Source organism: Orycteropus afer, unplaced genomic scaffold (assembly GCF_000298275.1).
Source record: "Orycteropus afer afer isolate SDZICR_OR568_19922 unplaced genomic scaffold, OryAfe1.0 scaffold00986, whole genome shotgun sequence".
Taxonomy (NCBI): domain Eukaryota; kingdom Metazoa; phylum Chordata; class Mammalia; order Tubulidentata; family Orycteropodidae; genus Orycteropus; species Orycteropus afer.
The window spans coordinates 250,247-263,544 of record NW_006922573.1 but is presented as its reverse complement, the minus strand read 5'-3'; the positions used below and the strand labels follow the sequence as shown (position 1 = coordinate 263,544).

The 13,298-nt window shown below is 44.7% G+C and overlaps 1 protein-coding gene across 1 annotated transcript in view; it reads right to left on the bottom strand.

Moving 5' to 3' along the window:
- Positions 1-13,125, bottom strand: part of LOC103212489 (protein HIRA) — a 149,156-nt gene extending 136,031 nt beyond the window's left edge. Inside the window, exon 1 of the mRNA XM_042783375.1 lies at positions 13,032-13,125. Within this exon, the coding sequence (XP_042639309.1) occupies positions 13,032-13,125 (94 nt within the window). The remainder of the gene's footprint in view (positions 1-13,031) is intronic.
- Positions 13,126-13,298: the final 173 nt, after the last annotated feature.

Sequence of the window (13,298 nt, the reverse complement as noted above, 5' to 3'; positions counted from 1 at the left end):
TTCCTCTCGTGGGATTAGAGGAGGTCGGAACATGTGGCCTCCTTGCCGTTTTTGCAGCGTCCAACCACAAAAACATCTCCCAGTCTTAACTAAGCACCACCACGATGAAATGTTATAGGTGTGAGACGACCGACAGATCCCAAACAGCACAGGAAGGAAGCTGTAGCAACCATGCCGCCATCTGTTGTTTTTTGCCATGGACAAAAGTACGAGAAAGTGACAGGCCTATCATTTATAGATCATCATCACTTCTGTAGCATTTTGCCAACAAATAATCAGGAAAATTTGGTAACAGTCACTATCTGTTTCTTTATACTCATTTTCCCTCTTCAAGTTTGGTTTACCTAGATTTACACAACATTCTTTAATTGCAGAGGTAGTCCTTAAAACTTATCTACAAACCATATTTCTATTAGAAAATTAGAGCTATGTTTTCACAGGAGGGTGTAATGAAATGAGTTCTTTTACGTGCTGTTTTTTCCTGGTTCTATGAAAAAAGGAGCTTGAAAGATTTTTCCTCTAAACCCTGAGGAGTTATGTTATCCTAGTTTTCCACCCTGGAGGGTTTTGCTACTTTTGTCCAGCTTGATTGACAATCTATAAACAGCTTAGGGTTTGATCCTTTCTATCTGGTCCTGAACTGCAGCCTGCCCTATAACTGGCATGCATGTTGCAAAGACTGGTCAATAGACTATGTAAATGAAGTGTCAAGAGTGGATTGGTCAGCTCAGGGGAGGACTGTGCCTTGAAACTGACAGAGTCTGTGTATGTAAGCAAGCAATCCCACAGAGATTCTGAGACCAGAAGCAGGGAGAGAAGCAGCAGGAGGAAATGAGAGAAGAGAGACAAGGAACCTCCTAAAAGAGGTATAACACAGGCCAAGGACTCTAAAACTGAAGACATCGATAGGCCCAGAAGGGGCCCTGAAGCAAAGTCAGTGGTGAGAGAGGGCAGGGCCAAGAGGAGTCTGTTCTGAGGGGACTGAGAGGCACTGAGAGAGCCTCTCACACTGAAGAAGGGAGGGATGTGCTCTCCCCTTTGGGGAACCTTCCAGACTTTCCATACATGCTTCCTGATTCTGAGTTGTGGCCTATCGACCCTGATCCCAAGTTGTATCCTATTATTACTTCCTTAATAAGCCACTTATTAACTCCAAGTATGGACTGTGGGCTCCGTGTAGCCAGTGAAATAGATTATGTAACCAGAAGAGAATTAGAGTGCCATAAGAACGATGACTGGTGTCTGAGTCAGTTAAAAAAAGAAAGAAAGAAAGGTTGGAGAGTGTAGGTATACCTGGCCTGAACCTCACAGGGATCAGCTTTGAGCTGACCTTGATCCTCATTATGCCCCCTGAAGTTAGAAAAGTTCCGACACTACTCATACTACTCCCATTTCACAGGGGGAAGATCTGTTAGCTTAACAACCACAGTTAAATAATATTTAAGTAAAAGCTGAAGAGCATATAATTTTAGCTTTCCAGTTACATATGCAATTCAAGATCTGTAAGAGAAGTATAGTGCTATGGTGATGGGAATTTGGCTAATATTTTAAAAAATTCAAATATTTTTATGATAGTTTATATACTAAGTATCTTCTTAAAAAAAAAAAAAAAAAAAAGCACCAGCTAGTTATTATTATGATGATTATTTAATGGTCTGAAAAACAAAATAAAACAAACCAGTTACCACTGGTTAATTCCAACTCATACAACCCCATGTGTTTCAGGACAAAACTGTATTCCATAGGGTTTTCAATGGCTAAGTGATTTTTTGGAAGGAGCCATGGTGGTACAGTGGTTAAACACTCAGCTGCTAATTGAAAGGTTGGCAGTTGAAACCCACCAGGCGCTGCACAGGAAAAAGATGTGGCAGTCTGCTTCCATAAAGATTTACAGGCTTGGAAATCCTATGGGGCAGTTCTACTCTGTCCTACAGGGTCGCTAGAGAGTCAGAAGTGACTCAACAGCACTGGGTTTTGATTGGAATGATCTTTTGGAAGTACATCACCAAGTCTTTCTTCCAAGGTACCTCTGGGTGGACTCAAACCAACTTTTCAGTTAATTGTTTTCAGGTGCCATCAAACCAGTCCTGACTCATGGTGACCCAATGTAATGTACAACAGAACGAAACACTGCCTGGTCTGCACCCTCCTCACACTCACTGCTACGTAGCCGCCGTGTCAACGCATCACACTGAGGAGCTTCGCCTCTTTCGATGACCCTCTGCTCCACCAAGCATGATATTCTTCCCCAGGGATGGGTTCCTCCTGATAACTTGTCCAAAGTAAGCGAGGCAAAGTCTTGCCCAAAACGTAACCATTTGTACCACACAGGAACCCCTAAACGACCTGACAGATCACATAAAAAAAGTTTTTAACAGTTTATTTGAATTTTCTATTTTTTCCTCACTTGAATATGTATTTTTTGGGTAAACATATATTACTCTTATAAAAAGAAAAATTATTTTTAATTTTAAAAATTAAAAGCACCAAATCATAAAATGCTTCATTATCAAGATCCAGACATAGCAATATCCCCTGGAATGAAACCGTGACACACAGCAGCTTTCACTAGTCGACTGCCTATTCCTTAATAACAGGTTGCGAATAAAGCTCTAGTGTTTTCAAAGGGGGAAGGTGGAAAGGCCACACTCCTGGAACGTGTCTAAGGAAGGTGCTGTGCCGGTGGACTTCGCTTGGCTGACCTGTCTAAAACGTCTTTAAAAAAATAATTATTGTGATTTGGGTGAAATTTTACAGAGCAGTTTCATTTTCCACATAGCAGTTGACACACATTTGGTCTCTCATTGATTGCTATTTCCCAAAATGCAGCAGCTCTCTTTCCACACAGCGGCCTCCTTCCCAGTTACCTCTTCCCTCCCCATGCCTTCCTGCGCCCTCCCCCCGTCAGTCTCCCTGTGCACACACCACCCTTCTGTTCTCCCATGAGTGATCTCTCCAAGGAGTGTACCTACCTGATGTAAATGGGCAGCCTATATGCTGGTATTTTTTTCTGGCTGGAAATCACAGGAATGAGTTCAATTCTAGACCTGAAGGGCAGCTAGGGGAGATAGTCCTAGGGATTTCACCAGGCTCTATCAGACCAGAAGACCTGGGAATTTTGAGTTTTGTTTCACACTATTCTCTCACTCTATCCAGGATCTCCTACACAGATCTCCTTCCATGTAGTTGACAGCTGTAGCTGGGCACCATCTAGTTCTTCTGGTCTCATACAGGCTGAGGATCGCATGATCTACCAGCTAAAACACAATTCTTGATCTTCCCTCTCAAATCTCCTTCTTTCACAGTCTTATGGACCTAAGCTGACAGCAGCTCCACCCTCCTCAAGAAAGTCACTCTTCTAGTTCTCTCTTCTACCCCACGTTCGAGCCTTGTGACTCTTCCTTCACAATATACCCATAACCCAAGCTTTCTGGGGGAAATACAAATATTCCCTATCTTGACTAGCAAATGGCTTACACACACACACACACACACACACAAACCCACTGCCATGGAGTCAATTCTGCCTCACAGAGAACCCCCCCTGGGTTTCCGAGGGGTAAATCTTTATAGACGCAGATTGTCCCATCTTCCTTCCACGTCGAGGCTAGTAGGTTTGAACTGCCAGTCTTCTGGTTAACAATCAAATGCCTTAGGCACTACACCATCAGAAATCCTTAATGGCTTACAAGGTGTATTCAAAATTCACCAAAGTGAACATGTAAGTCTGCGTATTCCCCGTGAAGATTCAAAATTCACCAAACTGAACATATAAGTCTGCGTATTCCCCGTGAAGATTCAAAATCCACCAAACTGAACACGTAAGTCTGCGTACTTCCCGTGAAAATTAATGCCGCGTGAGCACGTGCTGCATGTGTACAGGCACCCCACACTTTTCTCAAGGTCACTTTATATCACTTCGCTTTTATGAAAGACTTGTTTTTGTTATGCAAAGAGGATTTTCACTTTTATGAAAAAGGCAAAATGTGAAACCACCAGCCCGCTCTTACTGTGCGGCAGCTAAAGAGGCAGCACGCACCCTGAGCAGCAACAGTGGCGTGGCCAAGGTCTTTCCCTGGAACTATCCTGTACATGTGTTATTTCCATTTTAAGAGGGCTGTGTATTTACTACATGTTACTGTTGTTTTAGGTTTTATGTGTTATTTGGCATGATTGGATAGCTTATTTTTTGAGTTTTGGAATGCTCAAAATTTTTCCTCTATAAATTAATGATAATGCTGCTCCGTATTACACCATTTGAGCTTATGAAAGGTACCACAGGATCGCTCTACTTTCGGTCAGCAGGGGAGTCCCTGGGTGAGGCAAACCGTCAAACACTTGGCTAGAAAAGCCACACTTCTTTTCATCGTGCTTTGGAGATACTACATTTTTAACAAATTGAAGATTGCTAGCGACACTGTGTCAAGCGGCCTATCAGTACCATTTTTCTGACTGCACGGGCTCACTTCGTGTCTCTGTGTCACATTGTGGCAATTCTCACAATAATTCAAACTTTTTAATAATGCTATTGCACCATTAATGGCCTATAGTATAAATCAAAAAACCCACTCTCACTTCCACTGAGTCAATTCCTACTCATAGCAACTCTACAGAATAGAGAAGAACCGCCTCAGAGAGTTTCCAAGGCTGTAAACGCTTTTCCCACCAAGCGGCTGGTGGGTTCAAATTGCCAACCTTCTGATTAACAGCTGACTGCTTTAATCACTATGCCACCAAAGCTCCTCAGACTACAGTATACTGTAAACATAACTTTTATATGCACTGACTGAGAAACCAAAAAAGTCATGGGACTCACTTTATTGTGGTATTTGCTTTACTGCAGTGGTCTGCAACCGAACCCACAATACCTGAGGTATGCTTGCAATCGAAAGTTTGACAGTGCTACCCATAGGTGCCTTGAAACAAAGGCTTGGTAATCTACTTCTGGAGGGCAAAAAAAAAAAAAAAAGCCCCTGAAAACCCTGTGGGGCACAGTTATATCATCATGACCATCAACGCAGATCACGCGACTCCTCTGCTCCCCATCTCACAGAGGACCAAGGCCACTGGGCCCACTACTAACTCTCCGGCTTCATGTCTTGGCGCTCTTCTCCTTGCTTGGTCCAATCACAATGACACCGAGCTATTCCTCAAGTACGTCAGGTACGTTCTGGCCGCTTCTCTGCCTGGAATGCCCTGCCCCCAGAAGGCTGCCCTCCCCACCTCCACCAGGCTGATACCGGGTGCTGCTGTATACCACCCAGGCCCCTCTCTTCAGGACTAAAGCACACTCTGCCAGCTGGCAGGAGTGCTGGCAGGCTCTGCCAGCTCCCAGCTGAGTCCTTCTCCAGGTAGGACTTGTCTCAATACTTGTGGACACAGAAGTGTAACGGTCTGGTCCCCCTGCCCCATTTCAGGACAACGCTGAAGGACAAGTGCAGCTCCTAAGCTCCTCACAGGGTCAGCTGACGCTTCCGCTGCCCTCAACCTCTCCCTCTTTCCGGTCTCACTGCTCTCACTCACCACCATGTAGCCTCCAGAGGCACTTCCCAACAATCCTCTTGAGGGCAGAATCTCAGCTCAAAGCCTGCTTCCTCAGAACTCTACCTGTGCCACGGTCTTTGCTCAAGTTCACGCAGGCACTGGTAAAGGACCCATTTAAAACCCCGACACCCTCAGCCCTACCCTAGTGGTCCTTATCTCTCCTCTGCTGTTTCTCCCCACGCTCACTCCACCTGAAGCACTCAGTGTTTTGCTCCTGCTTATGTTTACTGTCTCCCCAGCAAGCTCCATTCCTGTATCTCCTTGTTTCCATGTATGCAGGACACCCCAGCAGGCTCAGACTTGCAGGCTACCTCACGTGTAGCTCCTCAACAAGTCCTGGCGTGCTGCCTGCTTAGCTGCTATTTTTTTCAGCACTTAAAAAAGCCGGTAACACACAATAAGCACTTACTATTGTTCAATGAATGAATCTGCTGAGTGCCTTCTGTGTGCAAGACTTTCTGATTGAAGAGTCAGCTGATGTAAAGTCTGCTCCAATGAAGCTTGCTACCTGTGCGGCCTATCCCTCTCCCCCAGTGTCTTTGGCCAGGGCAGACTCCTCATGACTTATCCCGGCTGAGTTAATGTATCTTTGCAGAAGAGAAGTCCAAACAACCCAAGGCAGATATTGCTTTGAAAAGCAACAAAAGTTCTGAGCTAAATGGGTTTTCGTTTTGCCAGGGGTATTCTAAATCACACGTTTAACAGTTCCTCTAGCACTATCTGTTCTGTTTCATCTACTCCTCTTCTTAAAATGGACAACACTATTGCAAGCACCTCTGGGAAGGACTTGGGGAGAGTGCTTCTCCTCATCACTAGACTCGCAGTGGGTTCTACCAGAAAGTCTCAACTGTAAGATGAGTCAGCCAGTAGGAGCAATTAGTTTTATGAAACAAATCAACTCTACCAAGGGTAGCAGACACTACTGGCTTCCCATCCACCATCAACCTTCTAGTATTCGACAGCTGTTCGACATTTTCTGAGACCCTATTGTGTGCCTGTCAGTGTTCTAGGCACTGGGAATACGGCATGCAGAAACAGACAAAGCTTCTGCCCTCCTAAAACTTTCTTTCAATGGGGAGGCAATCTCTAGTAGCACCTCAATTTTATCCAGGTATCCATTCCTCTCCATATATAAGCTAACTGGCAATGGTGCTTGGTACAATAGAGGGCATGTGACCTACTTGGCCCAATCAAGCCAATGGGAGAACCTCAAAATCCAAGGCTGGGACACAAGCTTGTCTCTGAAAGCAACCTATTGATACCCCACGCCAAGTGTCATCAACAGATGAATGGACAAACAAAATGTGGTACATACATACAATACTACTCAGCCATAAAGAGAAATGAAGTCTTGATGTATGGCACAATATGGATGAACTCTGAAAGTATCATACTGATTGAAGTAAGTCAGCACAAATATTGTATGATGCCATTAATATGGAATAAGTGCAAATGGCTTGACTACTAACTAAAAGCTTAGCAGTTCAAACCCACCCAGAGTCACCTCAGGATTTTCTCCTAACAATCTACTTCTAAAAGTTCACAGCCTTAAGACCCAGAGTGCAGTTCTACACTACACAAAGAGTTGCCATGAGTTGTAATCTACTTGCTAGCAGCAAGTGTTGGTTAATAGAGATCAAAGTTTATTAGTGGTTACCAGGAGTAGGATGGAAGGGAAAAGCGCATGTCCTAGCTTAGGAGCTCTGGTAGTGTAGTGCCTAAGCCACTTGACTGCTAACCAGAAGGCTGGAGGTTCAAACCCACCAGCTACTCCTCAGAAGGAAGGTTGGGCAATCTACTTTCATAGTGATACTGCCTCAGAAACCCAAGGAGGGGTCACTATGAGTTGGGTCCGACTCGATGGCAAACAACAACAAACAACAGCTTGTTGTTGTTGTTGTTGTTGTTATTTGCCATCGAGTCGGCCCCGACTCATAGCGACCCCTCCTTGGGTTTCGAAGGCAGTATCACTACGGAAGTAGGATTGCCCAACCTTCCTTCCGAGGAGTGGCTGGTGGGTTTGAACCGCCAGCCTTCTGGTTAGCAGGCAAGTGTCTTAGCCACTATGCTACCAGAGCTCCTCAAACAACAGCTTAGGGGACATTAAGGTTTTGTTAACAGCGTTGGAATAATTTGGAAATCAACTGTAATGATGGTTGCACACATGATAAACAAAACCAATGCCAATGAATCTTACGTGTGGAAAATGTTGAATCGCCAAATGTCTTGTTATGTATATTTTTACCACAATAAAATAAGAGAAAGCACACCAAGCACACCTTGAGAGAAATCTGCCAGGCCATCAGTCCCTTGATACTCTGAATGGCTACAGAAGTAGCAACAAGACAACAATATCCAAACAGGAGAGGATTCATGTAGAACAAGATATATCACTGGCTTCTGAAAGCTGTCTTACTGTGGAGGAAAGGATACTCAAGCCCTCCAGAACAGAAGCAGGCGGCCTCAGCATGCAGACCACTGCTTGGTAAATCAGAAAGAGAAAGCCAAGGCTCAGCTGGAGTCAGTGTGACTCCCAATTCATCCCCTCACCTCTAGTGTGCTTTTGGGACAGTCATCTCATCTCATCAAGCCTCCATTTCTATGTGCAAATTGTAAAACTATAGATGTTTTCTTTCTTCTGTAAGTCATAGAGGATCTCAAATGAATTTATAGACACATAAAACCAGTGCTAAGATAGGTCAGCAGGAGCTCTGGTAGCACAGTGCCTAAGGCACTTGACTGCTCACCAGAAGGCTGGTGGTTCAAACCCACCAGCCACTCCTCGGAAGGAAGGTTGGGCAATCCTACTTCCGTAGTGATACTGCCTCGGAAACCCAAGGAGGGGTCGCTTTGAGTCGGGGTCGACTCAACGGCAAAACAACAACAACAACAACAACAAGATAGGTCAGCAGCTTCAGGGTTCCTTAATTTAGCAGCTTAAGGAGCCAAGTCCTTCCATCTTTCCTTCTTGTCCTCATAGTCACAAGCTGGCTGCCACGTGCAGACCTGGTGAAATTCAGCAGAAGAGACATGGCTTTCTAAGCAGCTCTTCTCATGTGATTCCCGGCAGCTCCCGGCGTATGTCCTCTCCCCATCTCACTGACTAGAATGGCATCACATGGCCACTCAACAATCCCCTGCACTTCCCCCAGGTACCAGCACAGAGATATCAAGACTTGTCTCCTGCAGTACAGTCTGCAGAGAATGGGGGGGGGGGCGCAGTTTCTGCTAGAAAAGAATAAAGAAGGGAGACAACCTATATACAATACCTGCTACATTCCCTTTTTGGTATTCAATTGTGGACATTACAGATGGCCCCACTTACCTCTCCAGGCGTTGTTGGCACAGTAGGTGGTATTGCTGATCTTGGCTATTGTTATGTGCCATTGAGTTGTCTCCGACGCAACTGTATGTACAATAGTATGAAACACTGCCCAGTCCTGTGGCAGCCTCATGATCCCTACTATACCTGAGCCCACTGCTGCAGTCACCGTGTCAATCCATCTTGTTGAGGGCCTTCCCTTCTTTCGTTGACCCTCCACTTTATCAAGCATGATATCCTTCTCCAGAGAATGGTCCCTTCTTTTTTTTTTTAATTTTTTTATTGTGATTTAGGTGAAAATGTACAGAGCAAATTCACTTTCCATACAGCAGTTCACATACACTGTCTCATGACATTGACCACAACTCACAATGCAACAGCTCCCCTCCTACTTCCTCCCGACAGTCACCTTTTCCCAGTGTCCATCCCTCCATGCACCCTTGCCCCCTTACCTGTCTCTCCCTGTGCCTAAACAGCCCTTCTTTCTCTCATGATTGTTCTCTCCAAGGAGTGTATCTACCTCAGGTAAATGTTCAACTCCTATGCCTGTCTTTTGCTTGGCTAGAAGCCACAGATGTGGGTTCAATTCCAGACCTGAAGGGCAGCTAGGGGCCAAAGTCTCAGTGTGGTTCCACCAGGCTCTATCAGACTAGCAAACCTGGTCCGCCCCCCTTTTTTTCTCCAAATGCTTTTGAGTTTTGTTGCACATTGTTCTCCCTCCCTATCCAGGGTCAACCTCCTACATAGATCCCCCTCTGAGTGGCTGACGTTGATAGCCAGCACCATCTGGTTCTTCTGGTCTCATAGTCGTATAGGCTGCGGACTGCATGGTCTACCAGTCACTACGACTAATTCTTTCCATGAATCTTTGATGTTCTTCATTCTTCTTTGCACTGGGCAAGGAGAGACCCATTGTTGCATCTAGATGGTTGCTTGTAGGCTTTTAAGATCCCAGTTGCTACTAGCCAAAGCGGGACAATGTTTTGAGTAGTATGTTATGACAATTGAGCTTGATGTCCCCTGTGACTACGGTCCCAAGAGAATGGTCCCTTCTGACAACATGACCAAAGTAGGTGAGACAAAGTCTGGCCATTCTCGCTTCCAAAGAGCAATCCAGCTGTACTTCTTCTAGGACAGATTTGTTAGTTCTTTTAGCAGTCCACGGTACTTTGAACATTCTTCACCAACACCACAACTCAAAGGCATCAACTTTCTTTATTCATTGTCCAGCTCTCACATGTGTATACGGGGCGAGTGAAAATACTATGGCTAGGGTCAGGTGCATCTTACTCTTCAAGGAGGTATCTTTGCTTTTCAGCACTTGAGAGAGGTTTATTGCAATAGCTTTGCCCAACGCAATACATCTTTTGATGTCTTGACTACTGCTTCCACAGGTGTTGACTAAAGAACCAAGTAATATGAAGTCCTTGACAACTTCAATCTTTTCTCCATTCATTGTGATGCTGCTCATTGGTCCGGCTGTGAGGATTTTTGTTTTCTTTATATTGAAGTGTAATCCAAACTGCAGATTGTAGTCTTTAATCTTCATCAGTAAGTGCTCCAAGTCATCCTCACTTTCAGCAAGCAAGGCTGTGTCGTCTGCATATCGCAGGTTGTTAATGAGCCTTCCTCCTATCCTGATGTCATGCTCTTCTCCATATAGTCCAACTTCTCAGATTATTTGCTCACCATACAAACTGAGTAAGTATGGTGAAAAGATACAATCATGATGCACTCCCTTCCTGATTTTAAACCATGCAATATACCCTTATTCTGTTCAAATGACAGTCTCCTGGTCTATATACAGGTTCCTCATGAGCACAATTAAGTGTATTAAGTGTTCTGGAATTCCTATTCTCAATGTTATCCACAATTTGTTATGATTCACACAGTCGAATGCCTTTGTGTAGTCAATAAAACATAACTAAACACCTTTCTGGTATTCACCTTGGCAGGAGTATAAAATGTGCTTTTTTTTGGTCCCCAGAATTCATTCAAGGTCTATGTTTCAGGGGCTGGACACTTCTGTAGTCTATAGGCAAACAGTCTAGATGAATGGGCTAGGCCAGCAATCTTCTGGAAAAAGGAGCTATCGAAAAAGACACCTCTCTCTGGTCACTCATAGGACACAAGATCAGTGAAATGACATCATATGCTCTACCTGCCTCAGCGGCCAAGGCCAGATGCTGTCCACAGGTCTCATTCAGTTGTATAACTATGATTCTGCTCATAAAAGGAAAACAAACATCTGTTCAAGCATTTCTTGGATTCAAAACAGATATTTAACCAAGAGTCCCATTTCCTAGTCTTGCTGGATACTCTTTCTCCAGCACACTAAAGAAAGAAACTCAGAGATAACTTATTTAGACGGCTATCTGCCTGTTAATGGCCAGGTCTATCAATTCTACCTCTATGCTGTCTTCAGTGTCCACCCACTCTTTCTCACCACTCTACCAACACTCACCTCTCTGCCTCCCTCATTATCTCTCACCAAGTCCCCAGGAAAAGGCTCCTAACTCCTCTAGGGCCTTCCTAACTCCTAGAAGGCATGAGCTGGATGTTACATTCAACTTCCTCAGAATCGCAATACCCCCCCCCCCCAACACACACACACACACACACACACACACAGAAGGAAGCCCAAGCTTCTAGTATGGTGTTGAGACTCACTGCTGCTTGGCCCTGTCCGCCCTCTTCACCTTTTCAGTTTCACCCCCTAACATGACATGCTCTATGTTTTATCTTAAATGCTGTCAGCCCTCTGGGCCTTTGCTCCAGATGTTCTCACAGCTGCAGTGCCTTCTCTTTCCATCACAATTTTACATCTATCAAGGCTCAGTCCAAGGACACACTTACAAACCAGACTGAGTTGGAAATGAGTCCCCTCCCTGATGCTCACTGGTGTAGCTCTTGTTTCTGTCTGCCCTGCATTCTAGAAAATATTCACCTTTCCCACCTTCCACACAGCCTCCTTTTTATAGGGAGGCACCTTCCACACAGCTTTCCATATAAAGAGACGGATAGCCTTATCTACCTCTCAATCTTCACAGAGCTTCTCACCAGAAGAGGTGAATGTTTAGTGCATAAATAACTGAAAAACCCACATGTGTATTACCCAAAGAATCCCTGGGTTGTGCAAATGGTTAACAGTATTGGCTGCTAACTGAGGCTAGAGGTTCGAGTCCCTGGAAGAAAGAGGTACACTGGAAGAAAGGCCTGGGGATCCACTTCCAAAAACACCAGTCATTGAAAACTGTGGGGTTCAGTTCTACTCTGACACACACGGGGTCACCATGAGTTGCAATCAACTCACCCAGTTTTCTTTTGAATCCTTTTCACATGCATTCTGGTTGTTTTCTTAAATCTACCTACTGTAGTCAAACATCAGTAAGTGAGAAAGACACTGTGGACAGAGCACTAGCATTTAGGGAACCTTCATCAGTATCAAGTGAGGCAGGGATTACTTGCGTCATTTAACAGATCAGGAAAAGAAAGATGGAAAAAACTTTCTATGCCACATGTTTAGTAAGCAGCAGAACAAGGATATTCACAAAAAGAACTGATTCCAAAATAAAAAGCAAAATTTTTATACTCAGGAAGCTTACAATCTAGTTGGAAAGATGAGACAAATACATGAGAAGACAAATAACGATAAAGATTTTCTTAGCTGGTGCACAGTTTCCCTGTCTCAGCACTGCTGACATGGTGGGCTAGATAATTCATTCTTTTGTGAGAGGCTGTGCTGTGTAAAAGGAGCTGTGGTGGTGCAGTGGGTAAGGCATTTGGCTGCTAACCAGAAGGTCAGCAGTTCAAACCCATCAACTGCTCCATGGGAAGAAGATGAGGCAATCTACTTCCATAAAGATTTACAGCCTTGGAAACCCTACGGGGATAGCTGTGAGTCAGAATGGACTCCACGGCAGTGGATTTTGGTTTGTCCTGTGTAATGCAGGATGTTTGGCAGCATCTTAGCCTCTATCTATCCACTAGATGACAGTAGCATCCCCTTGGTCCAGCTGTGACAACCAAAATGTCTCCAGACACTGTCAAATGCTCCTGAGGTGGAAGGAACACCTCCATTAGAGAACCACTGTCCTATAGCAGCTGCAAAATCTATGTTAGAAACACCGCAGTCTGCATTACCACCATTCGGAATCCTTCCTACGCGTGGCCACAGGGAAGCCTGGCGTTAGGGCTGTGGAGTCCCGCCCGCTGCTGTGTGGGGCCTCCCCATCCGTTCCCAGCAGTACTGGCACCATGCTGCCCTTAGCTGCCCTTCAAACTGACTTATACAGTATATATGTCTCAGTGGGCTGCCTTAAAATCCTTCATGGAATGACAGAGTAAGAAAAAAAGAAGTATCGTATCACAAGACAGAAAAAATGAAACATACACCACAAACTAATGTGATTAACTGGCACATTACCCTATT